The sequence below is a fragment of the Barbus barbus genome (assembly GCF_936440315.1).
Source record: "Barbus barbus genome assembly, chromosome: 45".
NCBI classification, from domain to species: Eukaryota; Metazoa; Chordata; class Actinopteri; order Cypriniformes; family Cyprinidae; genus Barbus; species Barbus barbus.
This window is the reverse complement of record NC_136723.1, coordinates 13,590,498-13,618,378: the sequence shown is the minus strand read 5'-3', so window position 1 is coordinate 13,618,378 and position 27,881 is coordinate 13,590,498. Positions and strand designations below refer to the sequence as shown.

General features: G+C 36.2%; 1 protein-coding gene across 1 annotated transcript; it reads left to right on the top strand.

The window, feature by feature from the left end:
* The first annotated feature begins 24 nt into the window (after positions 1-24).
* Positions 25-25,679, top strand: ltn1 (listerin E3 ubiquitin protein ligase 1). The gene is made up of 30 exons (XM_079408561.1): positions 25-107; positions 497-703; positions 3,253-3,351; positions 3,712-3,942; positions 4,070-4,122; positions 4,284-4,464; positions 4,833-5,006; positions 5,937-6,127; positions 7,852-7,999; positions 8,073-8,807; positions 10,107-10,148; positions 10,265-10,454; positions 11,466-11,705; positions 11,848-12,001; positions 12,150-12,297; positions 12,979-13,177; positions 13,554-13,713; positions 13,806-13,910; positions 14,325-14,467; positions 14,575-14,710; positions 16,626-16,770; positions 17,059-17,272; positions 18,466-18,703; positions 20,301-20,381; positions 21,221-21,407; positions 21,697-21,868; positions 22,307-22,527; positions 22,621-22,815; positions 23,976-24,143; positions 24,654-25,679. The coding sequence occupies exons 1-30, from the start codon at positions 66-68 to the stop codon at positions 24,714-24,716; spliced, it is 5,262 nt and encodes a 1,753-aa protein (XP_079264687.1). The 5' UTR covers positions 25-65; the 3' UTR covers positions 24,717-25,679.
* The last annotated feature ends 2,202 nt before the right edge of the window (positions 25,680-27,881 follow it).

The following is a 27,881-nucleotide window of genomic DNA, read 5'->3' as shown; positions in this document are numbered from 1 at the left end:
CATCATAACCGCGCGCCTAGTGTGACTCGAGTCGGAAAAGAAGCAGAAGCTCAGCAGACACAAAAATGGGTGGCAAAAATAAACAGAGAACGAAAGGAAATGTTCGCGTAAGACAAATAAGAGTTATTCGATTATTAACGTTTTCTAGCTACAAGCTATAACGGTAGAATATTAGCAAAAGTCAGTGTAGCTGACTTTACAACTGGTCAGTGTCGTAAACTATGGCAGCTCACATGGATAGCTCACTACAACAGATTGGTGGTATTATGCACTTCCTGTCACTTATTGTATGAAAGAAAAGTGTTTATGAAACATTTGATATAACAAGCATTTTTTTTTTATCTTGTCTGTTATGTAAACCTGTGTTCTTAGAGTCCTGACGTGCCCTGAGTGCATTAGTTGTGCAACCTGACTATACCATAGGACTATAATCATCTAGATATGAAATGGTGATGAATGTGTAATGAGAGAGAGCCCTGTGTTTTCTGTCTTTCAGCCATCCAGCAGTGGCAGAGCTGCTGATCTGTTGGCCAGGGAAAGTGGTGTTGTACCGGTGTTTGTGGGATTTGGGGTTTCCACCTCCTGTGATCCAGGATATGTACCTGCAGTACAGGGGGCAGAGGAGATAGACAATCTAGTGGATGCAGACTTCCGCATGGTTCTACGGAAGCTGTCCAAGAGAGATGCAGTCACAAAATTGAAGGTATCATTTGTTGTGATTTGATTGGAGGTCGGTGTTACCTAGTGGGCAAATGTTTGAAAAGGGATGAGTAAAATATTTTCAAAAGTGGATAACTAAGAATGATCAAAGTCGTTCTTGATCTCCACACTTATTTTCTTAAGGATTGTAACAGTTGTAGAGGCATATGGAGTTCCTGGATTCTTGTCTTTTCTGTTTGCTTCTGTCTAAAAAAGAGAGAGAGAAAAAAAAAAAAATATTTTACATATATATATATATAGATAGATATAGATATATACAGGGCCTATAACTAACTTTTGGCCACACCTGCCAATGGCCGGTGACGTGATAAAATTTACCGGCAAAAACAGGCATTACTTATTAATTATTACTACTACAATGACTAAACATATTTACAACGTTTTTAATTTGTCCTTTACTTTACTTACAAGAAAAAAACAACAAAGAGATTTATTGATTGATCTTTTTTGTATGTTTTCGGCAAACGGAGCAGTCTATCGTGTTACACCTGTTTCACACATACTCAGTTTGCAGTGCGCATGTGGTGCATATTTTTTTTCCACACCCATGATAATGGATTGGAGCAGGGCTATTTGATTAGCTTCATTTGAGGGCCGGATTATCGAACAGAAAATTTGAAGGGGGCCAAGGGGGTGGGCGCCATCCTGATCTTTCTGGGGCACCTACAAAATTTGAAATTAAATTGAAGTTTAAAATCTATAAAAGGTTAACATTAGTGCTGTCTGTCGATCGATTTAAAAAAGTAATCACACATTTCTCTGTAATTAATCATGATTAATTGCATATTTATATTGTCATAATTTCATATTGAACCTCCAAATTAATGTAGAAACAACAAAGATAGTATATTTTAAATAAGTTTTTAATGGCACCTTTTTAAAAGGTGGCCTATTATTAATGAAGCAGTAATACCAATACTGCTACTGCTACTATTAAATGCATTTTCCCTCAATTTTACCTATTAATTATAGCCATTCAACATTACAGTATAATTGAAAGCCATTATTTTTAACATTTAATAGGCTCTGAAATATTAAGTGATTTTAAAACGGTCTTCACGTAAACTATAAATTGTAGCCTATATGCATAAACTATACAGATTAATCTTTATTCAGCTACAAAAGTTAATCAACGACTCTTTTTCTTTTGTTCTTTGATTACATCAATGACAGACTTCAGCAGGTTTCACTTAAAAAGCAGCGCTGTCTCTTTAAAACCTGATGCGCATGACGTGGATCTGACACATATCCTATTTTCTCCAAACTCTTTATGGTCATTTAAGACTTTATAACTCATTTAAGCCTACGTTTACGAGGTAACCGTTTATTTTCAAATAATTGTATGTGTTTTCGTCCATTAAAGCGCTACTGGTGCGCTGTCTAAAGACTGTGGCTCAGCTTATGCGAACAGCCGAACACGCAACCTTTCAAACTATACTTCACTGCACCGTTTAGGCCAAGTAGGGCTCGGTGCAGTCCACAAGATCCAGGGGGTGTGGTTGGATCCACATGTAGGGTGTGGAGATTGTTCGGTTTAGGGGTGGAGATGGGGTGGGTTTAGGGATCAAGGGGTGGAGATGGGTAGGCTTAGGTAAATGTAAGGTGGGAGGAGTTGGATCTGGATCCAACCACGCCCCCTGTATGTTGTAGGCTGGAGCGAGACGCTCCTCGTTTAGGTGGCGAAACCCCAGGTATGTGTCGCCACATTCTCGGGTTTTGAAGAATAAAGATGGGAAAAGTTAACCTTCCGAAATGAAGCAGTAATATCTTGGGCAAACATTATTAGAACCGTGTCTAGGGACAAGCTGGCCATCACACTGCTCTGACATTTTCTGTCCTTTGTATCGTATGATTTGATTCGCTCTTGTCGCTTATGACAGAACAGCTAGTTAATCACGATAAGCTCGTCTTTGGAAAATATTATTTTATTCGCTTACGTCAGAAACGGTGAATCTCTTTAAAAACTGGCTGTTGTTCTCACTACATTGCATTGTTATATTTTGTAAACGTTTTACCCGCCAACTGGCGACTGACACTGTTACATCTACTCGCCAACGCCGATTTTTACTCACATTTGGTGCTTGGTGAGTGTTCATTTTAGGTCCTGTATATATACATACATACACGCATTTAACTGATTCTTAGATGTACGTAGATGTCAATCAAACCTCTTAAAAACAATCTTTGAGTATATTCATGTGTATCTTGTTATACACAGTGGTTTTTACTTTTGTTACTTACATGCACAGTTCAAGTTAATAACTTTGCACTTATGGCTCCAAAATCTCTGAAATCTGCCACTTAATTCTATTACAGCATGTGATAGTATGATTGAATATAATGGATACTGTATATAAGTTATATTGTAAATGTAATCATTTATTAGAACTACATTATTAGTAAATATTAAACCCAATATTGCAATCCTGTTGCATATATACAATTACAAAACATATACATTTATATAAAACATCTAATTTAACTGACTCTGTAATTGAATGACTCAGAAATGCTAGTTAATGTGTATTTCAGGCAGTGCAAGAATTTGGAGCAATGTGTCAAGAGCGACAGCCTGATGTTGTAAAAGGTGTCCTCCCATACTGGCCTCGGATATACTGCCGAATATCAGTGGTAAGGGAAGAATGACAACCCTTTCGTTATTTGTATATTATTTATTGATATATTTATAATTTTATCATGTATATCATTTAAATTTTTGTGTTTGTGTAAATGTACATTTTTCAGTTTAACATTTTATTCAAATTGTAATATTGATTAAATATTTTTTAATGAAAGATTTTTTGTTAAATAAGAAACAGGCAAAACAGTTTTCTCTAGTGGTCTAGTCAGTGGATACAGTATGTGGACCCCAATTTATATAGAGGCAGCAAAAAAATGTGCATGTTTAATTTAGTGGAATTTGAATGTTTAATTTAGTTGTGTATTAGTGTTAATAAAAGGTTGGTTTAATATATAATATTTTTTCATCAGGACCATGATCGCCGTGTGCGAGAGGCCACACAGCAGGCCTTTGAGCAGCTTGTTTTAAAAGTAAAGAGGAATCTGGCGCCCTACCTGAAGAGCATCATGGGTCACTGGCTCATCTCTCAGTGTGACACATACTCTCCTGCTGCCTCGGCTGCCAGCGCTGCTTTCCAGGCTGCATTTCCCCTGAATAAACAACCAGAGGCCATCAGCTTCTGTAAAGATGAAGTCCTGACTGTAAGAAAAAGCGTATCTTAAGCTCATAGTGAGAAAAAAAATGACATACTGCAGCAGCATGTTTGATGCAGCTTCACATTGCTCAGCTAAAGTGAAAAAAAAAAAAACAATTCTCTGTGATTCTCAGGTTCTCCAAGACAATTTGCTCAAAGAAACGGCTGACACTCTCAGTGACCCTCAGTAAGTGTGTGACATGTACAAAAATAACCTAATGGTGACATTGGTTTTGCTTGGTCATATTGTTATATTTTATGATATATGCAGTGTGTGCCTGATTAATAATAGTAGTAGTTTATGTGTAGAATACATTTTAAATTTATTTTTGTTTTATTTTTGTTCAGGAGTGTGCCAGATGAGGAACGAGAGGCTAAGTACATCCGTCTGTTGACCAGTTCTTTGCTGGCTCTGAAGCGACTGCTGAGCATTTTATCCGAGCAGGACAGAGAGCTGCTAAAAGAGCGACTGACCCAACTCATCACACAGGGAAAATTCTGGAAGTACAGCAAACACAAGACCCCACAGGTGAGACTAACCAGATGTGACCATGACAAGCAACTTTTGTAGTTTGAATTTAAGATAATTTACACCCACATTAAAATCTCATAGGCTCAAAATCCTCCTCAAACTAGCTGTATATTAAACCTTAAATGTGCTTTGAATTGTTATTAAAATGGAAATATAAAAATAGAGATGTTGGTCTATTTTGCTTTTATTGAGAACAGAAAAATGACTAGGGTTTGGTGCAAGATGTCATATTATTAAAAAATTGGTAGATGTAAAGATTTCAGTGAATTCTTCACAATGTGTTTTGTACTGTTCGTTACCTGTTTTCTTGATGATTCACATCAGGTGTTTTAATATCATTCAAAGTTGTCTCTTTTGTTTTCTAGATTCGCGGGGCATTCTTTGAACTGATTGCTACCATGTGTGTGCACACACCCCAGCTGATCCAGGCAGAAGCGGCCCGAGCATGTTCTGCTGTGCTGCTATCAATCGACGACACTGACCCGGTGGTGCTGCCCCCTCTGTGGGAGGCGGTCCTCCATATTCTGTCCTGCGTTGATGTGAGACTGATAATTTTTTTACACAGATGTAATAAAAATACATTACGGTTTAATAGTTTGGGGTCGGTATGTTTTTTTTTTTTTTTTGAGCGGCAAATCAGCATATGTTAGTAATGATGCTGAAAATTCAGTTTTACCATCACAAAAATAAATTAAGACATATTACAAATTAAAATAATAATTTTACATTTTAATATTTCAAAATTTTGCTGTTTTTACTGAGAATAAAAGACAATTTTTGTTTAAATATTAAAAATCTTACTAACCCCAAACTTATAAATAGTAGTGTAAATTAATATTTTTTATAAATATTTATTTTAAATAATTATCAATAAAAATCTCACATTTTCCAGCTCTGCCATAACCCTTATTCATTCTAAAATTAAAGAGTTAAAGTAATTTTTCACTGCCAAGTAATTACCACTGTCAAGGCACAGAAAAGTATGAAAAGCATCGTCAGGATAGTCCATCTGTCATTAGTGGTTCAATCTGAATTTTATGATGCGACGAGAATACTTTTTGTATGCAAAAAAAATAAAAATAATTACCTTTTTTCAACAATTCATCTCCTCTCTGTCTCTCCATGTCACTGTAGCGCCATTTTAGAGATTATCAACTGAACGCAAACTGACGATGCTTTTCATACTTTTCTGTGCCTTGACAGTGGTAATTACTTGGCAGTCAATGGGACAGTCACAAGCCTCCCGGTTTTCTCCTAAAATATCTTAATTTGTGTTCCGAAGACAAACTAAGCTTTTATGGGCTTGGAACGACATGGGGGTAGGTGATTAATGACAATTTTCATTTTAGGGTGGAGTAACTCTTTAAAGTGTTAATCGTATGCAGTCTAATAGAAATGTTATTGCACCTTGTAGCTATCTGTTGTCAGCAGTGTTTCGGAATGACTGTCCTCATGTGAACTCTGTGCAGAACTGCTGGACGCATGTCAGTGCCAGGAAAGGTGTGATGCCGAAGCTCTGGTTGCTTCTTAAAGAAGGAGGTCGAGGTCTTGCAACATCTCTGCATCCAAACCTGCTCCCGTTTATAAGCAAACTGCCAGCAGAGGTCACAGAGCCCAACCTGGAGTTCTCTAGGACATTCCTCACATCTGTCATACAGGGGTAAATTATGTCATATCATTATTCATATAGTCATTCATCCTATAGTCATGTACCTGCACCCGAAACGCCTTTTTAAATTTGCTATATTACTTCTACTTCTACTAATTTCATGTTTTTTTCCCCCTTCAAAAATGAAAATTATATATGAGGGAAAAAAATTAATTCAATTTATATATGTATATGTGTGTGCGTGTGCGTGCATGTGATTGTGTCTCTCTCTCTCTCTCTCTCTCTCTCTCTCTCTATATATATATATATATATATATATATATATATATATATATATATATATATATATATATATATATATATATATATATATATATATATATATATATATATATATATATATATATATATATAATACAATATATATCCCAAATGTAATAATTTAGTTTAAAGGGGTCATATGACATTGCTAAAAAGAACATTATTTTGTGTGTTTAGTGTAATGCAATGTGTTTGTGGTTTAAGGTTCAAAAAACACATTAATTTACACATACTGTACATTATTGTTGCTCCTCTATGGTCCGCCTTTCTGAAACGCTGAAAGCTCATCGTTCTGAGAAGCGAGGTGTGCTCTGATTGGCCAGCTATTCAGGGCGTTGTGATTGGCCAAATACCTGAAGCGTGTAACGGAAATGTTACGCCCCCTTACCGTATTGTGATGCCGTGTCCCGGCACGATGACACAAAAACAATAAAACCCATTATAAACGAGGCATTTGTTGTATCCAGTGGGGACATAATTACTGATTATAATGACTTATACTGTCTTTTTACCATGTCATTACCATGTCTGCATTGGTGATCGGAGAAACGACAAACAAGCGCTACTCTACATAGCTCAAAACTCGCGTTTTGAATAGTCAGTAGCAGAAACGTACTTAAAGGCTGAGAGTCAGAAGTGCCAGACTGTCCTTGCAAAGTTGGAATCGCCCCAATTTATAGAAACAGCCTTTGTGCAAGCCAGCATTGTAGGCTATTCTTCCAGGATCAGGAAATAGTCCTTCATAAAATGCGCTGCACACACTCGAATATTTGGGTTGAACTGTTCTGGAACAGTGTTGTAAATACAACTTAACCACTGATTTCTAGTCGTGTCCTCTTTTGGAAGCCCAAACAAAGTACTTTCGCTTTCACAACGAAACACAGCGTCTCAACGACATGGCGCCGGCGGCAGCAACAATACTACAGCGAGATTAATAGTTCTGCCTTCTTTCATTGCATGTACATTTGAGCGGTGTTATGCAAATCTTCCCGCACAGTGACGTAGACACAAACAGCTTGTAACACTCCAAAGAGAAAGGAAAACTTGAAATCGCATCATTTGACCCCTTTAACATAACCATCTTACATACTTCCATGACCGTTAGAATTAAGCAGGCAGTTTTATCATTTCAAAGTCTTGATACTGCATAATAATTTAGAATGCATGTGTTTGACTACATGCTCACCAAAGCTGCATGTATTTGATCAAAGACAGTAAAACTGTAATATTGTGAAATGTATTACTACATTTCAAAATGTATTAAAATAGAAAATTGTTATTGTATATTGTAATAATACTCTATTTTTGATTAAATACATGTAGCCTCGTTGAGCATAAGAGACAACTTCTTTAATAACATTTAAAAAATCATAATTATTCCAGACTTTTTACCGGTAATGTATATTTGCACTTTTTAATTGATGTTTTCTTTTATTCTGGTCTGTTTGGTTCAGGTTGTCGAGTGATCGTGCCACATCCAGTCCCTCAGAGAGTGCAGCCATTATTTTTGCCACAATGGAGTGCCTTCGGTTCATCATGCTACAGAATGCCGGAGACGAGCAGGAGCAGAGAAACATCCAGAACATGCTGATCTCAGAACAGGTCTGTGGATCACAATGAAAAGGTCTCCCTCTAAATCTGCTAATGTCTCATGCATTGAACTCTCTCTTCACAGCTCCTGCCGTTGATTGACAGAGCTCTGGGAAATCCATCGCTGCAGACGGGTCCTCTGTTCCCTCAGGTCTCAGAAATGCTGCTGTCCTGGGAAAAGCGGGCAGTTGGGAAAGAGGCTCCCTCCTTTCAAAGTCTGCTGTCAGATTTCTGGGAGGGTCTGGGTCGCCTGTGCACAACTTACGTAGACTGTGAAGAAGCCAAGCAAACCGCCCTGGAGGGCATTGCATCGCTCTTGCAGATTATGCATAACCCGAACAGTGCCAGTAAACAGACCAAGAAGAAGAAAACTGTGAAAATTTGCTTCACGGACAAGGAAGAAAAAGGCCAAGGAGAGGAACCTCCCAGGGAAACTCCAGTGGTCGAGCAGCAGCATTGTCCCTTGAGAAATGGACACCTGCTGGATTTGGTTTGCCAGCTGGCAGAGCTCAACATGGTGTACGTGAGCGAACGTGAGTCGGAAAGGCACCTGCGCTTTTTGTCTCAGCTGCTCGGGGCGTTCCCAAGTCCTCAGGTGTTCCAGGTGCTGCTGAGGCCGGAGGAAATTAAGCCTGAAATGGGGCCGGAGCTCAGGGCACTCGCTGAGAACGCAGCTGTCCACTTTCTCCTACAAAGAGTCACTGTATGGTTAAAACAAGACGACAGGAAGGACACTGACTTCCTGGTGGACATGGTTTTTAGTTCCCTGAAGTGCTGCATCTCCAGTGATGACAAGACACTGATCCTCAATCACATCAGTGTAAGTGACCCACATGGTTCGGGGGATTGGGATGCTACAGGGATATATTAAAGCGATAGCCCACAAGATGCTGTATTTCAGTGTATTTACCATGTTTAAATGGTATCATTAGGCATGACACAAAGTCACAGCATCAGCATAATAACAGACACTGGTCTTCAGGAAAGAATTATATTTATTACAAATAATAAATTCGATATTTGTTTCTACATCTTTACATCTATATATATAATATTTATAGAAAGGTCTCTCAGTAAGTTTTTTTTTTTATATATATTTTTTTATCTTTTTAACCTGTTGGATTTCTATTTTCTTTGCCTATTTTTTTATTTTGTTTTGTATTGTGGTTATGTTTTGGGACAGTAAGATTTAAATTTTTTTAATTAAAGGGATAGTTCACCCAAAAATGAAAATTTTATCATCGTTTACTCACCCTCAAGTAGTTCCAAACCTGTAAGAATTTCTTTGTTCTGCTGAACACAAAGGAAGATATTTTGAAGAAAGTTTGTAACCAGGCTGTTTTGGGGCACCATTGACTTCCATAGTAGAAAAAAAAATACTATGGAAGTCATTGGTGCCCCAGAACTGCTCTGTTTCCCACATTCTTCAGAATATCTTCCTTTGTGTCCCGCAGAACAAAGACATTCATACAGGTTTGGAACTACTTGAGGGTGGGACAGAATTAAAATTTTTGGGTGAAGTATCCCTTTAATACTTTTATTCACCAAGGATGTGTTATATTGATCAAAAGTAACAGAAAAACCTTTTGTAACAATATAAATATATTTTCTATTCAAAATATACTTTAAAGTATAAATATAAGTAAATAAACATAAATATAAGTAGAAATATATTTTAAAAGATTCATTAAGGAATCATGAAAAAATGCATCACAGTTCATAAAAATATTAGGCAGCACAACTGTTGTCAACATTGATAATGATAGTAAATGTTTCTTGAGCAGCAAATCAGCATAGTAGGATGTGATGTTGAATACTGGAAATTCAGCTTTGTAGTCACAAATAAATTACATTTGAAAATATATTCAGACAGAAAAGTTATTTTAAATTCTAATAATATTTCACAAAATTTTTTATCAAATAAATGCGGTCTTGGTGAGCATGAAATATTTCTTTCAAAAACATGAAAAAATCTTACTAACCCCAAACCTTTTGAATGTTTTTAATGAAATGTTACATTTTCCAACTGTTTGGACTTCACATTTGTGTATCAAAAGACATTTTCTCTGATTTGCAAACATGTAATATCAATAATCAGTTATTCGTCTCTTTAAAACAGAGGGATTTGTATTGGAGTGTGACTCTTCAGCTTATTGAAAAGGTACCTGTTTTTATTATGCAATATTTTCAGTTAGGTTACATTTAGCTTTTTACAATGTTTTATACTGAAGAAATACGAGTTAACAAAATCTTCTCCTATCACTTTCATGACACCAGGCCTGTGCAGATCCCGTCTGTTTGGAGGTGTGTATTGGCTGGCTGAGGGGTCCAGTGTTAGGGGAGAGGTTGGTGGGTCTGACTGGAGAGCTGTGTGTGAAGGGTCTGTGTGGATCCCCTTCTTCATCATCCTATTATGCACACGGCTGGCCTCTCATCAGCCTCGCTCTGTCACAGCAGCACAATAATGGCAAGTCTGCATGTCATCACTACTCAAAAACTACCACCTGATGTGCCGCATATTGCAGTTAAAGACAAAACTGACCTATTTATTTTTATAAAACAAGTTCCTGGATCACAAATTTGAAGGAATAAAATACCAAAATTCCTCAGCAGGAAGTCCTTGGTAGAAAAATTGTGCACAAAAATGAGTGACCGCAATACTGGCTTAGCAAAAAATATCACAGTGAAGCATGTTTTGGTCTAGTAGTGGAATCCTTGATTTCTTCCAAAAAAGTTTTACCAAGGCTGCATTTATTTGATAAAAAAAAACAAACAAAAAAAACACTAATATTGTGAAATGTTATTGCAATTTAAAATAACGGCTTTCTATTATAATATATTTAAAAATGTAACTTATTCCTGTGATCATAAAGCTGAATTTTCAACAGCCATTACTCCAGGCTTCAGCGTCACATGATCCTTCAGAAATCATTTTAATGAGCTGTTTCGACACTCAATAAAAATGTCCTGTTATTATGAATGTTGAAATCGGTTGTGCTGCTTAATTCAATTCAATTCAATTCAAGTTTATTTGTCTAGCGCTTTTTACGATACAAATCATTGCAAAGCAGCTCTACAGGAATTTAAGTTTCCACAATATATTTATATATTGCAGAACCTTAATATGTTTAACTTATGGCAAAAATTTGGTAATTCTGTATGTTGTCTTAATAATTGTTTGGGAAACTGTGATATATATATATTTTTTCAGGCTGAAAATAAAGTGCAAAAGAACAGGATTTATTTTAAATATAAATCTTTGTAACAATATAAATGCTTTTGCTGTCACTTTTGATCAATTTAATGCATTTTTGCTGAAAGATAATGAAGTTCCTCCAACAAAACAAACACAAAAAAAAAATCTTACTGACCTGAATGTCTCATTATAGGAGTTATTATGGGAGTATTATTATGTGTTGCAAATAACTTGAATGGTTGGCTTAAATGAAATAATGTTGTTTCACCCTTCTCTCTGCAGAGCCTCTCATCGGCAAGGCCTATGTCAAGCAGATCATTGACAAGCTTCACGCCACCCTGTCAGAAGCAAAGGGCATGTCAGACGCTGGGAACATGGAGCCGCTGGTCACTTTCATCTCTGATGTGGCTGCCACCTTCTTTTCTTCAGTAAAGGGCTGCCTGCTGCTGGCGTCTGCCGAGGAGCTGCTTATGACTGTTTTCCAGCTTTTTGCACAGGACCAAATCTCCACTCACCTCTCTGGTACAGACTTCAAACCATCACGAAGTTCATACATTTGTCTATGTAGAGTGTGATTCTCAATTTCTTTCAATATTACACCACAAATAATGTCTCCTCAATTGTGTGTATTGCTTTTAAATGCATGTCTGGTTTTTCCCGGCAGATACTCTTCTCCTCAAGCTGCAGCATGCCTACACTGCTGGCATTCAATCACTGATCACTCACCTGGCTGCAGGGGTCACAAAGGGCACCCTCCTCCACAACATTGCACTCTGGGTTAAAAGTCAGCTGCTCACCATGCCACTGACAGTCAAAAGGTCTCAAAAGGACTCCTCTAATGGCCTTTAGATAAATGTGCTTTCTCCGAATACTGTTACTTTTTTTTTTTTTAATGTTTTTTAAAGTTTGGATAGCTGAAAGAATTGTTTGGGAACTTGTCTCAATCTCCTCTGTTATTAATGTCAGTCTGAAGGTTCTGGTGCAGGCTGTGGAAAGTCTGGGTCAGACCATCGCGTCAGCCCAGAAGACCAGCTGTCTCCTGTCTCAGTTTATCTGCTGTCTTACTCCTACTGAAGAGGAATGGAGTTGCATTAGACGGGCCCTACCGCCTCAGGTACTCAACCAGTCACAAATGACATTCACACAGGCCAAACAAGCCGGCAAAAGATTTTGGGAGGAACCATTGGTTTAAGATTTTGTTAAAATGGTATGAAGAAGGTACTTCCTTAAAGGGATAGTTCACCCAAAAATGAAAATTGTCATTAATTACTCACCCTAATTAATGACAATTGTTGTTCAAAACCCATAGTACCTTCATTCATCTTTGTAACACAACTCAAGATTTTTTGAAGCTACGTGAATGCTTTTTGTGTGCAAAGAAAACGAAAATACTGACTTCATTCAACAATTTCTTCTCTTCCCTGTCAGTCTTTGATGTGCATTCACGACAGTACCACGCAAGTGCAAGAAATTGTTGAATAAAGTCATAATTTTTGTTTTCTTTGCACACAAAAAGTATTCTCGTGGCTTCATAAAATTACGGTTGAACCACATGGACTATTTTAACGATTCTGGGCCTTGAACGTGGTTGTTCCATTACTGTCTGTGGAGGGTCAGAAAACTCTCGGATTTCATCAAAAATATCTTAATTTCTGTTCTAAAGATGAATGAAGGTCTTATGGGTTTGGAACGACATGAGTGTGAGTAATATGAATGTGACCGAATTTTAATTTTTGGGTGAACTATCCCTTTAAAATGTGTCATTTTAATTAATTATCTTTGTGCATCTCTGCAGTGGGTGAAACACCCTCTTCTGTGTGGCCATCTCAGAGTCACTGGTGAATACCCCTGCATGGACTTTTTTTCGACTAACCGGCTGCCTGCACACCTGTGTGTAAGTGCATTACTGGGCAGAATCATCTTCACTGTAGCTTCACCTGATGACCAGCAGGTGGAGGCAGACTTCTCTGAAATTCCTGATCTCAAACACATAGGTGAGACTCATTCATTCATCTAACTCAGGGCTGTGCAAACTCGGTCCTGGAGGGCCGGTGTCCTGCAGAGTTTAGCTCCAACTTGCCTCAACACACCTGCATGGAAATTTCTAGTATGCCTAGTAAGAGGTTGATTAGTGTTTAATTAGGGTTGGAGCTAAACTCTGCAGGACACCGGCCCTTCAGGACTGAGTTTGGACAGCCCTGATCTAGCTTTTGGTAGCAGTGTTCTTGTAAAATAAGACTTTTTTTTTTTATCATTTTTGCTCGTGCATTACACATTCTGAAAGGATAATTTAGAGAATTTTTTAGAGGAGGATATATTCTGATAGCGTGTAATGTGAATAAAGTATCACCAATATTTGTTTTAATGTAGTTTCAGAGATTTTCTATGGACTTCAGTGGTGTGAAGAAATGGAGCTTTCACCGCCCATGGTGTCTGAATATCACAAACTGTTGCAGACCTGGAGTTTAGAGCAGATAATCCACAGCAACAGCCTTATCCAAACTACTCTGTTAGACACACTTTTCACAAGGTCAACTCATTCATGTGATTTTATTTTCTTATTTATTTATTCTCAAAATGTGCATTTTAATTCATAAACTGTTTTATCCTTTTTAATCACAGGTCACAAGAAGAGGGCTCCCTCTGGTCACTAGCTCTCGCAAAATACATGCAGAACAGTAAAATGGAACCAAGCCACATTAAGGCCTTATACGGCAATGTAGAAAAGTAAGACATTCATCAAAACGCACACACGCACAACAAATGCTAACATACATCACCATTCGGGGTCAGTAAGTATTTTTTTTTTTAGTGTTTTTGAAAGAACTCTTATGCTCACCAAGGCTACATTTATTTGATTACAAATACAGTAAAAGCCATAATATTGTGATTCTAATGATTTAAAAATAGCTTGTTTTCTATTAAAATATATTTTAGAATTTTCAGTAGTCATTAACCTAGTTTTTAGTGTCACATGATCCTTCAGAATTGTTGATTTAATATTTTTGTACATTTTAGTAATTTTTTTTCATGTTTCTTTTATTTAGTTGAAATAGAAATCTTTAGTAAAACTGTCAGCCTAGCCAGCAAGGTGGTTGTGATGTTCCTGCTAATTCTGTGGCTTTTTTTTGTGTGTGTCAGTTTCTTTCCCCTTTCAGAACACAGCGTGAGCACAGTGCAGGTGCTGTGTCCATTTCTAGCCAGTGAAGAGAGAGAATCCCTCATCGCCTTGTGTGTCGCAGAGCTCCTTAACTGGCAGGACAGAGAGCAGGACTGCATCGATAGTGAGATTTAAATCATATACACATACCGCACATAATGACTCATATAGGCTGAGCAGCACCGATCTCACTCACTTAAGTGATGTGAAAGAATAATGTTGTGTGTGTAGGTGTGCGGGGCTGTCTGGCCATGCTGCTCTGCTGTCTTCAGGCCGACGCGGCTGTGGAGGATGAGATCTTGTTGGCTGTCATAGCCACGATTGCCGAATGGAGGAACAGTAGAGAGGAATGGTTTCTCTTCAACAGGTGAGACTGCATCTCAGCTATGTGTATCTCTGTAATGAGGAAGATGGCAGTGGCAGTCATGTTTATGCCAGAGCTGTGGCCCTGATGCTCAAGTGGGTGATGCAGGTTTTTATTTGCCCTCTTCATTGTAGCTTTCCAATAGTAAACTAAAAATGCATAAAACATTTAATAAAAGTAAATATTCACAAAGGTGCCGGCGCGCGCTGTAGGCTGTATCATTTCATATCAAACAGCGAAAGAAACTACGGGCATGCAATGTCGTATTTATGCCGTCAGTTAAGGCATTAAATTACCAAAAAGGCGATTAAAGCTGCCTTAAAACTGTGTGCGTGCATGCAATATGTTGTATATGCGTCACATTTAAGAACATGTCTCTGAAATGGTTTTAAAAACTGTCCTGAAGCACCCCAGCACTGTCTCCCTGTCTCTAAAACACCCGATTCAACTCGTCCGCTCATTAGTAGAGACTTTAAGACCTGAAGTGGGTCAGAAAAGGTAAAGAGATTTGTGAGAAAATAAGATGCATATCAGATCAATTATACTGTAATGCTTAATGGCTACAGTCAATGGTTAAATATTCAGGGAAAAAACAATTTTATAGAGACATCAGTAGTATTGATATCAGTGATGCTGGCATTCAATCATAAAAAAGATGCCATTACAGAAATATTAAAAATATATTGTCTTTATGTAGTTTGTACATTGTACATTTGAAGATTGAATGTGAAATTATTACAATATAAAAGCATATTTAAAAACTTTAATGTTAGGTGGGATTAATCGCGATTAATTTTAGAAAAATGTGCGATTTTAATAAAAAAATTTTTAATCGATTGACAGCACTAATATATATATACATACATACATACATACATACATACATATATACACGCATAACAGAAATATCAAATAAAATATTTCCTATTCCCTCATTACTGTATTTTTCATATAAAACATGTAAAATATCAAATTAATAAGTTGTAATAAAAAATAATAGCTATCATAACAGTGCTAGATGCATCAAGAATGTGATGCAACTTGAAATAATACGTAACAGTATATAAACATTTAGCCCAAAATGCATTCATAACAAAAAAATTAAAGCAGAAAAACTGAAAAATTATCAAAATATTTTTCCTATCCCATCTTTATTATATCTTTGAAATAAAACATTTAAAATATTAAATCAGTAAGTGATACAAAATAATTATAGCTAGCATAATATCAAGAATGTAAACTTCAAGTAATACATAACAATATACAAACATATTAATGCAGAAAAAGAGGAAAAAAGATATTTACTATACCATACAAATACAAATACAAAATATAAATTAGTAATAATAAAAATAATATCTATCATAACACAATTTTAAATGGATCAAGAATGTGAAGCATCTTGAAATGATCCCGAACAACAATATATAAACATATTCTTAAAATTTCTAAATGTTTTAATGCTGAAAAAAAGAAAAATAAACAAAAACTGTTTTTTTTTTTTTAATTCTCTCTTTACTGTATCTTTGATTTAAAATAAATAAATAAATTAAAAACAATTAAATGAAAAATAAATGAAATTGTTTAATTATAAATATTTATAATTATTTAATTAAATACAGTTTAATTAAATTAAATATATATTTTAATATTCATTGAGGTATCACAGGCTTTGAAGCAGGGTTCCTCAAATCTTTCCCTGGAAGTCAAGTCTGCTGCAGAGTTTAGCTCTAACCCTGATCAAACTCACCTACCTGTGATTTTCTAATGATCTTGAAGACTCTGATTAGCATGCTCAGGTGTGTTTGATTAGGGTTAGAGCTAAACTCTGCAGGAGTGGGTCAGATTTGAGGATCCCTGCTTTAAAGTCTATCTTTTTTTATTTTATTTTATTTGTTTTAACTTTGTCCATTTGCAGTGACCTTGGAAAAGTCTCTACCGCAGGGCTCTTATTGGCAGTAGAAATGATGCGTTTCCTGTGCTGGATGGTGGATCATTCTCCTACAGTGTTGGGAAACACTCATTGGGATCTCCTGCTCTGCTCAATGCTGGCATGGCTTGAGGTGAGATTTCTCTCTCCATCTTCATTCACACTGTTTTTATGCAGTAGACAGGCTCACGGCGACACTTTCCCTGTCCTTTCCAGAATTTTCCACCCCAGTGCACAATCAAATCTGCATTTTGAATAGATCTTATTTTAACACCAGGTGTAAATGAGATCTGAGGTGCTTAACACATATGGCTGATCTTATAAATAATCACACCTACTCTGAGAACTGTGCTGCATACAGATGACGATCTTAGCGAATGTCATTTTTAATCAGCGCAACATGTAATCGTGTTTTTCACAGACCGCCAGTGAGAACAGCAGCATGTTCTGGAATCCTTGGGTGCAGCTGTTTGTGTGTGCAAACTGTGAGCTTATTGTAAGGCTGAGTGAGTTTTTCACATCGCCTCCTGCTGGTGTGGAGGAACAGCTTCCTCCAGAGCTGAACTCGGAGTGGAAGGAGTTCTTTTTGGAGGGAATTCACAACCTTCTGCTCCTACTGCTTATTAAGATCCCTGGTGAGTCGCCTTAACAAGAACTTTTAAGTCTAGTTTGTGGTTTAATGTTTTATAGATACATACATACATGCATACACTACTGTTCAAAAGATTGTGGTCAGTTAATGGTTTTGAAAGACGTCTTTTATGCTCATCAAGGCTGCATTTGTTTTATCAAAAATACAAGTAATATTGTGAAATATTACAATTTAAAATAACTGCTTTCTATCTTAATATATTTAAAATGTAATTGATTAATGTAATAGTAAAGCTGAATTTCCAGTCTTTAGTTTCACGTAATCCTTCAGAAATCATTCTAATATACTGATTTGATGCTAAAGAAATGTAAAAAATCCACAGAAATTCACATAAAAAAATATGGTTACAACGTTTCAGGTATTACAGAATAGCACATTACCTATATATTTTTTATAACCTTTAACAGTATATTTTATTAATTATTAAATGATGTTAATATGCCACTCTACCTGAACTACTGAAATCTGCTTTTTACCTTAAAATGTACTGATAACCACCATAATACAGGTGGTAAAATAGAAAGCCAGGCCTTTCCATAAAACATGGGCAGAACAGGGTCATACACACAAAGACAAAATGCCAACAGTGTAATACACAGCACTAAAATAATGCAGTAAACATTAGCTAAATAACAAAACACCTTAATGAGAACAAAATTAAAAAGTAAAAAAATATTTCAAATAATAAAATGTAATTATAAAATTATACATAATGTCATGTAGTGACTACTGGGAATGCTTTTTAACAATAAATTGTACTATATTCATAGTTTCAACAGTAAAAAACAAAACCCATACATTTTTATAAATACATTATTTTATTGTATTCCACAGTAAAATTTCTTATAACGTGATTAAACTTGTTTTGGTTTTTTACAGTAGTATTTTACTACTTTTTTTTTTTTTTTTTTTTTTTTTTTTTGCTAAAAAAAATTGCAAACAGTTTTATGATGTAATTAAAGCTTCATCACTAAACAAAACAATCAAAAAAGCTATATCTACAAACCATTCAAACTTAGTCATCATATGTTTCCCCAAAATAAATTGTGACTCATCCTTAGTATTAACCTATAAATAATTTTTATACTTCTTATATCATTTATACATCTGATGTTTAATGGAAACATGATTGTCTGGTGGTTAACAGACTACTGAAATGTCAAACTTTTGTCTCAGTGGACTTTACAGAGCCGGATGACCCTTTGTTCCCCCTGCCGGCATTGAGGGCAGTGGGGGAAGCTCTTACCTACATCCCTGTGGAGCTGCTCACACAGAATAAACTCCCTCCTCGGTTTGTAGCTGACCAGAGGAGCAGTCTTCCAGAGCCCCTCCAGACCCTGCTGAATACCCTCTCACCCCTGCTGCTCTTCAAAGCCCGGCCATTACAGCTCACAGTCTACCACATCCTACAAAAGTACAGACTCTCTTGCTTTCCTTAACTCTTACTTCACTCTAACTCCACACAGTAGACATTTAAATGGATCATAATGGAAAACTTACTGTTTTGAAGAAATAGTTACCTAAAAATGAATATTTGCGGAAATTTTAGCATAACATCACTTGCTCACCAATGGATCCTCTGCAGTGAATAGGTGCCGTCAGGATGAGAGTCCAAACATCTGATAAAAACATTACAATAATTCACACAACTCCAGTCCATCAATTAAGGTGTTAAGAAGTGAAAAGCTGCGTGTTTGTTATTTACTTTTACTTTTTACTTTTATTCATTTAGCTCACGCTTTTATCCAAAGCGACTTACAATTGCTATATATGTCAGAGGTCGCACGCCTCTGGAGCAACTAGGGGGTTAAGTGTCTTGCTCAGGGACACATTGGTGTCTCACAGTGGATTCGAACCCGGGTCTCTCACACCAAAGACATGTGTCTTATCCACTGCGCCATCACCACCCCCGTGATAAATCCATCATTAATGTATAGCATTCCACAATAACACAAAAAATATGTCCCTTGTTGTCATCTCACATCAAAATCCACTGATAGTTCAGAACTGTTTTGCATGTAAATAGTGATTGATCGGAGTATATTTCTCTCCCGATTCAGACGAGATGCCTTTTTCACTGAAAAAAGCAATATTATGTATAGAGGACTTGTATTTTAGCCAGAAGCAAGGCTTCAAAGTTAAAAAAAATACTTACAAACATGCTGATTTTCACTTCACAAGATGTTAATTGATGGACTGGAGACACTTAGATTAGTTATGTATAATTGTTTTGCTTTTATCAGCTGTTTGTACATTCTTTCTGATGGCACCCATTCAATCTAGAGAATACAATGGTGAGCAAGTGATTTTTATTTTATGTGAGAACTTTTCCCAAAGTTTAGCATAATGTAGATATACTATAGATGCCCTTTCTCATGATTAGCAACCATAAGCAAATGAACAACAAAGTTTTAAAGGTACAGTAGCAAAAACAACCTTTTTAATACTAAAGAGTCAGTGAAAGGGCAGAAAACGGTTATACTAAACTAAATTACAACTGTTTGTGGTGCAGGAAAACCTGTTTAACATTATAATTGGACTTGTGGGGAAAAATAAAATGCAAAGTATAGAATACCGAATTATGAAGTCAGCATGTGTCTTACCACCTAGACATTATCTTTGTTTTCTACCTGTTCTGCAGCGTCTGCAGAAACGCTGTAATGGGACTCTCCTGTAAGTTGCTTTGGTAGGAATGTATCTGTCTAGAACATAATTGTAAATGTAATTGAAATGAATACTCCAAGGGATGGCCAGTTTTTGCATAGCCTTAAGGTCATATTGTACGGAAGAAGTTTAATCCACGATGCGTTCCGCTTTGGGTTTAATTAAATATGCTTCATTGGGAGCACAAGCCTCTGGGAGTGAAACAGTTTTCTATTCAATGGGGTTAGCTGAGATCTCCTCTGTGCAGTTGCTGTAGTGCGATGTCCATTACAAGTCTTTGAATGAGCTTCAGTGCTGACGTGGAATCGTCTCAGGAGAAATGTGAGTGATGTGTTCGTGTCTTACAGGGTGATGCCTTTGTTGCCAGAGAGTGACAGTGAGAGTGCCAGCGCTAAATCTGACGCCGAAGATGGAGAAGAACCATGCTTGTAAGGCACACAAAAGACACTCTTTCACACACACTGGCACTTAAAAGTCTTTGGACTTTAATGCTAATAAGATTCCATTTGGTTAGATTTTTTGACATCCATCCATATTTTTGTTTGTATTTGTCTGTATTTATTTATTTAATTAACTATTGTATTATCTAAAATATAAAATAACTGTAGTAATGCAATAAACTATCTAAATAACACAACACCCTGATATACACTGATGATTGCATAAATAGGGGAAAAAATTATATATTTATATAATTTCTATATCGTATATGATCTAACAGTGATTTCTGGGAATGTCCTTTTACTGTTTTCATTAAGTTATTCATATTTTTTCATATTTTCCTATTCATTTCCTATTTATTATTTTTTTTTAATTATTGTATTTACTCTTATTTAAAATTTTTTGTTATTTAAAATATCAATTTAAAATGCTATTATTTAGAATATCTTTTTAATATTTAATATTTCATATTGTTTTGTGTTTTTATTATTTATTAAAATAACGGCACTTCACAAGACGTTAATGGACTGGCGTCATGTGGATTACTTTTTGATTATTGTTATGCTTTTATTACTTTGTTGTATGCTGTCTTATGCTTTTATCAGCTCTTTCTGATGGCACCCATTAATTCTAGAGGATCCAGTATTTAATTATTGTATTATTTACTCTCAATTAACTGTTTTTGTTATTTAAAATATCAATTTAAAATGTTATTATTTAAAAATATCTGTTTAATATTTGTAATGATTAATTAATTATTTTTTTTTTTGGGGGGGGCACCAGATTTTATGGTATCTAGATGGCTTACTGTGTGCACTTCCTTTAGGTCTCCTCCAGCAGCATTGATGAGCATCCTTTCTGCCACAGAAGATCTCTTGGAGAATATTCTAGGTGGTGTGCAAGTGGGTGAGTTTGCAGTGGTGCAACCCCTCAGTATGGAGCACTGCTTCATTCTGGGATATCTTCTGGCCTGGAAACTCCTCTTCACTTTCTTCAAGGCTTCTTCATCTCATGTAAGTAAAAAAAAATGATAATGCTCTGGAAAGCTGTCAATCATTGTCTCATCCTTTTTGATAGACATTTAACAGAGACATTCTAGAGGTTAAATGATCTGTCAGATGTGTCCGTCTCATTGGGACAGAAATATTGAGTGATGTCAATATTTGTCACAGCTTTCATAATCCACAGCTCGTTATGATTTTGAGTGAAAGCAAAAAAAAAAAAAAGCCAAAGTACTTTTATGTAATGCAAACAACATGCCATGTCTTTTACGTAGCGAGAATGTCTATTTTTGTTTTTCAGCTGCGAGCTCAGTACTCCCTGCATTTGAAAAAGACTCGTTCTCTTCATAAACTCCTGCTCCACCTGTTCCGCCTGATGCCAGAGAACCCATCAATGCCTGGACAGCCAGCAGAACCCTCAAACAAAGAACCCAAAACCTTCTTCACTGAGAGCTTGTCTCTCTCCCCACGGAGTATGTTGCAGATCATTTAGAACTGTGATTCTCAACTAGTTTTACCATAGGAATCAACACTTCCAAAATTATTTATTGTAAAAAAAAAAAAAAAAGTGTTAAAATTGAAGAACGTATCACTGAATGTTTATACGCTATCACAAACTACATCTACCCAACAATATGCGATATTATTAGTAATTTTTACAAAAAAATAAATATTTATTTAGTGTCAAACGAAGCACAATTATGTTTTTGGATGTATTCTATTCTTTGCATTTAGCATTAGTTTGTTTTCCTTGCCAGTTTTCTTTTTCATTTTAAAGTTTTAGCAATTTCGTGTGCTAACCTGTGTGACCTGATCAAAACAGATCTGCGTCTCATCAGTTGACAACCAATGATTTCTAACATTTATGTATTATCTGAGATCAGCTGTGTAAGTGTGTGTGTGTTTCCTAGAAACTGAAGGTCTGCAGTTTGAGGTTCCCCATCTAGCCTGCTCTGTGTACTATGGTGCGTTGAAGGACTTGCCTGCAATGGTGCGTCTGTGGTGGAACAGCCAAGAGAAACGTGTCTTCAGCACGGTGGATAAATTCACCAGCAAGTACATCAGCGGTGTTTTGTCTGCGCAGGAGATTGCCTCTGTACAGTCCAGCACCCAGACTTTTGAGAACATGATGGTGAGCCCTGGTGGAAAGTTTTAGTGAAATAAAGTGCTCTGTGCTTAAGAGTGGTTTATTGCATTGTAATGGGGTGTTTTTTTTTTCCCCCAGGTAAAAGCACGGTCTGCCACGCGGGAGGTGATCGCGACTTACTCTGTCGATGATATCTTCATAGAGCTGGTGATTCAGCTGCCTCAGAATTATCCGCTCGGATCTATCTCAGTGGAGAGTGGGCGGAGAGTGGGCGTGGCTGTTCAGCAGTGGCGCAATTGGATGCTTCAGCTCAGCACGTACCTTACACACCAGGTACAGGAAGTAGAAATGTTCTCAGTCTAAACCTTTTAAGATAAATGCAATGACATTTAGTTAAAACTGTACACTAGTTTTAAGTGTAGTTCAAAGGTTTATCGTCGGCAAGCTTGAATGTCTCAAATTAAAATAACTTCTCTATTTCAATATATTTTAAAATGTATTCCGAATTTTCAGCATCATTACTCCAGTCTTCAGTGTCACATGATCCTTCAGTATGCATTCTAATATTCTGATTTGCTGCTCGAGAAACATTTCTTATCAGTGTTGAAAACATTTGTTCTGCTTCATATTTTTGTTGATAGTGGGATTTATATATATTTTTTAGGATTCTTTGATGCATAAGAACTTTAAAAGAACAGCATTTATTTGAAATCAAATTAATGTAGTAATTAATGTAATTTTAATTTTCATCCTTGCTGAAAAAAGTTTTACATTCTTAAAAAAAAAATCTTGCTGAACATGTAAGCAATTTAAATATCATTAATCTTGTTTTTTTTTTTCTAAATATTTTTGCTTCATGTCAAATTATATGTTCAGTTTCCTAATTTTAAAACTTGTTTTTGGAAATCTTTAACCTGGCTCTAAAACACGTAGTACAAGGCATAATATAAGGTAGTGTTGTTATAGAGAAACTAAATATAAAGTATTTGGACTCTTAAGCCAGATATAAAAATGAATTTTATTGTATTAGATGAAAAAAAAAAAAATAATTATCAAAACAAGTGGCATCTGGAAACAAATGATGCAAAAGCTTTTGTCAGAACTAACTTCATTTTTGGGCCATTGTTGCTTTAACCAAAGTCCCAAAGTAATTTTTAGTGGATTTTGAATAATAATAGTGGAATTAGGGTAATTTGACATATGAAATGTGATCTCTGTTGTTAAAAAGTGCTACTGGGTTTCTGGGTTTGATTTTCTTTTTTTAATATAATGCACTGGTAGTCATACTTTTTTTCTTTTTAGATTTGAAAACTTTTTGGGACTGATTGTTAATGTTGTCTCGTCTGTTTATGTTGGAGTTGACTAGTGACCAGTTTGACTGGTTTATTAAAGTAACGGTTAAATGCCCTGAGTGAATTTTTTTTTTTTTTTTAAATAATATGAATAACTGAAAATGGGCAGACTAATTTAGATGATGTTTTTGTGTTTGGTAGAATGGTAGTATTCTGGAAGGTCTGTCGCTGTGGAAGAACAATGTTGACAAGCGCTTTGAGGGGGTGGAGGACTGTATGATCTGCTTCTCTGTCATTCACGGATCCAATTACTCGCTGCCAAAGAAAGCCTGCCGTACCTGCAAAAAGAAGTTCCACTCTGCCTGTCTGGTGAGTGCCACATACACAAACTTTTGCTCTTCCATCATAGTTATTTTTAGATGAAGGTTTTTTGAGAGTATAAAGTGTAATTTTGAGCTTTTGTTATTTTACAAATTTACATCACTATCTATATTATCTGCAGTTTAAAGTTAACATGGCACTCATTTTACTTCTGTAATCTGAAGTATTTGTGTGAAACAGGATATTCAATAGCATTCAGAAATTTAATAAACTCAAATTTTGATTTCATGTTGAGTTTTAATGTTTTTAATTGGTAGTACGATTGCATCCCTTTCAAATCATAAGTTTAAAATCCTATAGAAGGTCACCTGTTAACTTTTGAAAAATGAAATTGAAAATTGTATAATTTCCCATCCGCAGTGAAGTTCTCAATCTGTCACCATTTATTACTCCAATTCTGCAGATATTTCAGAAGCAGCAAAATGTGCAACCTTGAATGATCTCGAACGCTTCTCATTCCTCACTGACCGCTTGTTTCCATTTCTTTTCATTTCACAGTATAAATGGTTCACATCTAGCAACAAATCCACGTGTCCTCTGTGCAGAGAGACATTCTTCTAAGTTCTGTCTCCATGGACACACATAATAGGTGAATGACGTCATCGGCAAACAGCTGACTCAGAAAGAAGAGTTCTGTGCGTTTGTTTGTACATACGATTTTGGCAGTGCTACAATTTACAGTGTCCTTTTAGTTTCTGAATCTGCCGATGCACCCAACATCTCCTGTCACAAGCAACAAAATGAACAAACAGCTGGAATTCCAGAAAACAAAGTACCCAGACTGGATTAAAGACAGTTTGACAGGACAATAAAGGCTGAACAAGCCTGCACATTCATGGCCTTAAAGGAATAGTTCACCAAAAATCTAAATTTTGTCATTATTTGCACATACTCATGTCACCTGTTTCATGTTACTATTATAAATTTTTTGTGAGAAACAGAATTTTGAGGGATACTGACACTATTTTCCTCAACACATTTGTTGCACCCCCCCCCCCCCCCCCCCCCAAAAAAATAAAAACCAAAAGTATGAATAAGTATAGTACACGATACTATAAATGGAAGTCACATGGTAGCTTAGTGAAAGGAATGGCGCACAACTTTGGTTGTTGTTCTCTTTTTGTTTTAAACAAAAATATAGCTGTATACAGGTTTGGGATGACATAGATAAATAATCATAAAATATTATTTTTTTTGTGTGTATACTATTTCTTTAAATTTTAATGTGGCAAGATGGTTCATCACACATCAGCTTACATACATTTCCCATTCACAAATAAATCTAACTGTTAATAGTTTCTGCTGATGTGGAAAATAATGTGTTTTTCTCTGATAAATGTGGGACCATCTGGATGACCTGTATAGAAATAATGGACCGAGTTTTGGCTTTTAACCTTGATGATATTTTGTATAATGACACATAATGCTGTATGCAGCAGAAATATCTGTTTGCTTTGATCTTTAGTTGTCATGGATTGTAACATGACACAATCTGTGGTCCTGAAATACAGATGTTTATCATACTTTCAGCCTCACTGTTTATCATACGTCATTTTACGTAATCTGCTTCTGTCAGTCAGATTGACAGTGTGTCACACTATCTGTGCGTTTGTGTCTGTTCCTCAGAGTCACGGTAGCTTATCTATTGAAGCTGCAAGGTAAGCTGCAGTTTGCATTTACGCAGGGAAGACATGCATTGAAGAATAATTTCAGAGGCAAAAAAAGGTTGGTGATCAAAGCACATCTAAATCCATCTGTTGCTCTGCTATTAATATTTAATAGACGTTCCCATTGAAGAGCCGCATGTATTGCATGATGCAGAACACTACCTGAAACAAAACCATGTGTCGTCTCTAGCCATGTTCAAATTTTCAACTTGTTCATGTTATTGAAGCTTATGTAAGTAGTGAGACAGGAAAAGCCTTTGATCTTCAATCCCATATGGCTGTGGGTTTCCCAAGTGGTTTACACATTGTGTTGTCAAACATGACTACGGAGATGGGTTTATTAGCATGAACATGCTTAATACACATTTATTACAATGTCATTACATTGTAATAAGAGTATAATTTAAAATATTTTGAAAAATACTAGCACATCATGTATATGTGTGTGCATATCATTATATCCATGTGCATAATAATGAGTATTAAGTACTTATAAATATAAGTATTCGCATGTATGTCTCAAATGCAAAGCCTGCACTCACTCCTATCAGTCATCCTCATTCTGTATTATTGTCTGTATCTGTTGTTTTATACGGCGTGACTGAGGCTTATCTCCTGAGAGAGGATGGAGCAGAGGTCCCCCAAAACCAGAAAGAAAAGATCATTTTCTGTTGCATGCAGAGGAAGCTAATGCTTCTGGGTGAAGAGAGGAAGGATTTAGAGCTCTTGGGGAGATTTAGCCGCCTTATCTATGATAAAAATCAATAGCGGTAAAGACTACAATGAGCACTGGGGAGACGGGATTGTCGGAAGGCTCAGGATATATTGCGCGAGGAAGCGCATACGTGTTCGTCACTTTCCTGTGCTAATAGGACTGCCTTAATAACAATGTGTCAGAGAGAATCAGCGGGAAAAGGGAGGGAATGAGATGAAGAAGAAAAAAGGTCAACATTTTAGATTTCACAGGGAAAGTTTTGCAGTGAAAGAGTTCACACGTAATGAGCACTGTCACAACAACCTCCCTTGATTTCCTCTCTCAAAAGCCTTTTATCGTATTCATTATGCTCAGGATGCCAATAGCAATTTCAGTGTTACTGTAAAATGCTAAGCCCGTAGCTGCTAGTTCTTGGAAGCAGGACCAATTAGACGGCGGCTGCTGGCGCCAAAATGGCAGTGGTTTTCAGGTCTCAGGTCTGTCTCACTGGCGTTTGAGTCATTTATTGTTGTAATGGAGGCTTTGTTTTCATTACACGCTTGTTTGGAAGTCATTAGGTAATTAAACATGACATGTATTCACTGGAGTACTCTGAGCCGATGCAGTGTGTTTTAAAACCTTGATGCCTTAAAAACTTAAGTTTTTGTAGTTTCATTTTGTAGTTGATAAACAGGAAAGTGGGTCCAGCTGAATTGAAATGATCATTTGTTAGATTGGTATAATAAAGGTTATTATACCGCGGCAGCGGTCGCGGCAGTCGTCGTGTGAAGCCCTCCTAGTGTGAAGACCAAAGAGTGTAAAGACCATCGACTCTACCGTGCGACTCCACCGGGCAGGGACACCGGCAAGGGATAGTAGTAGCTTTTTATTTAATTTTTTCATTGATATGTTTATTATTGAAATGTTGTTGTTATATGCATGTGTTAATTTTATTTAATTTCTTTATTTTCTTAAATATGTGGGTAGATAGTATTTATAGAGTTGTAACTTTTTAGTTTTAGTTACTTTTTCTTATTTGTAAGTCGCTTTGGACAAAAGCGTCTGCTAAATGACAAAAGTAAAAGTAAGTAAGTAAAGTAAAACTGGCCCATCATTGTTCATAAGCTTCAAGTGTTGAAATCAAGGCTGATATTTCCACAAGGCAGCTACAGATTTATGCAAACCACTAGGTGGCAGCATTGGATGGTGTCAGTGCGTGTTTGACATGGGATTTGCTTTTTGGAAGATGCTTTTTAAAATCCATCTTCAGAGATGTTTTATACAGTTCGCTCAGTGTCAAGAGGGTTTGCTCTTAAAAAGTATCAAACCAAAGCCATCAGAATTTTTTTACTGTTCTGTATTCTC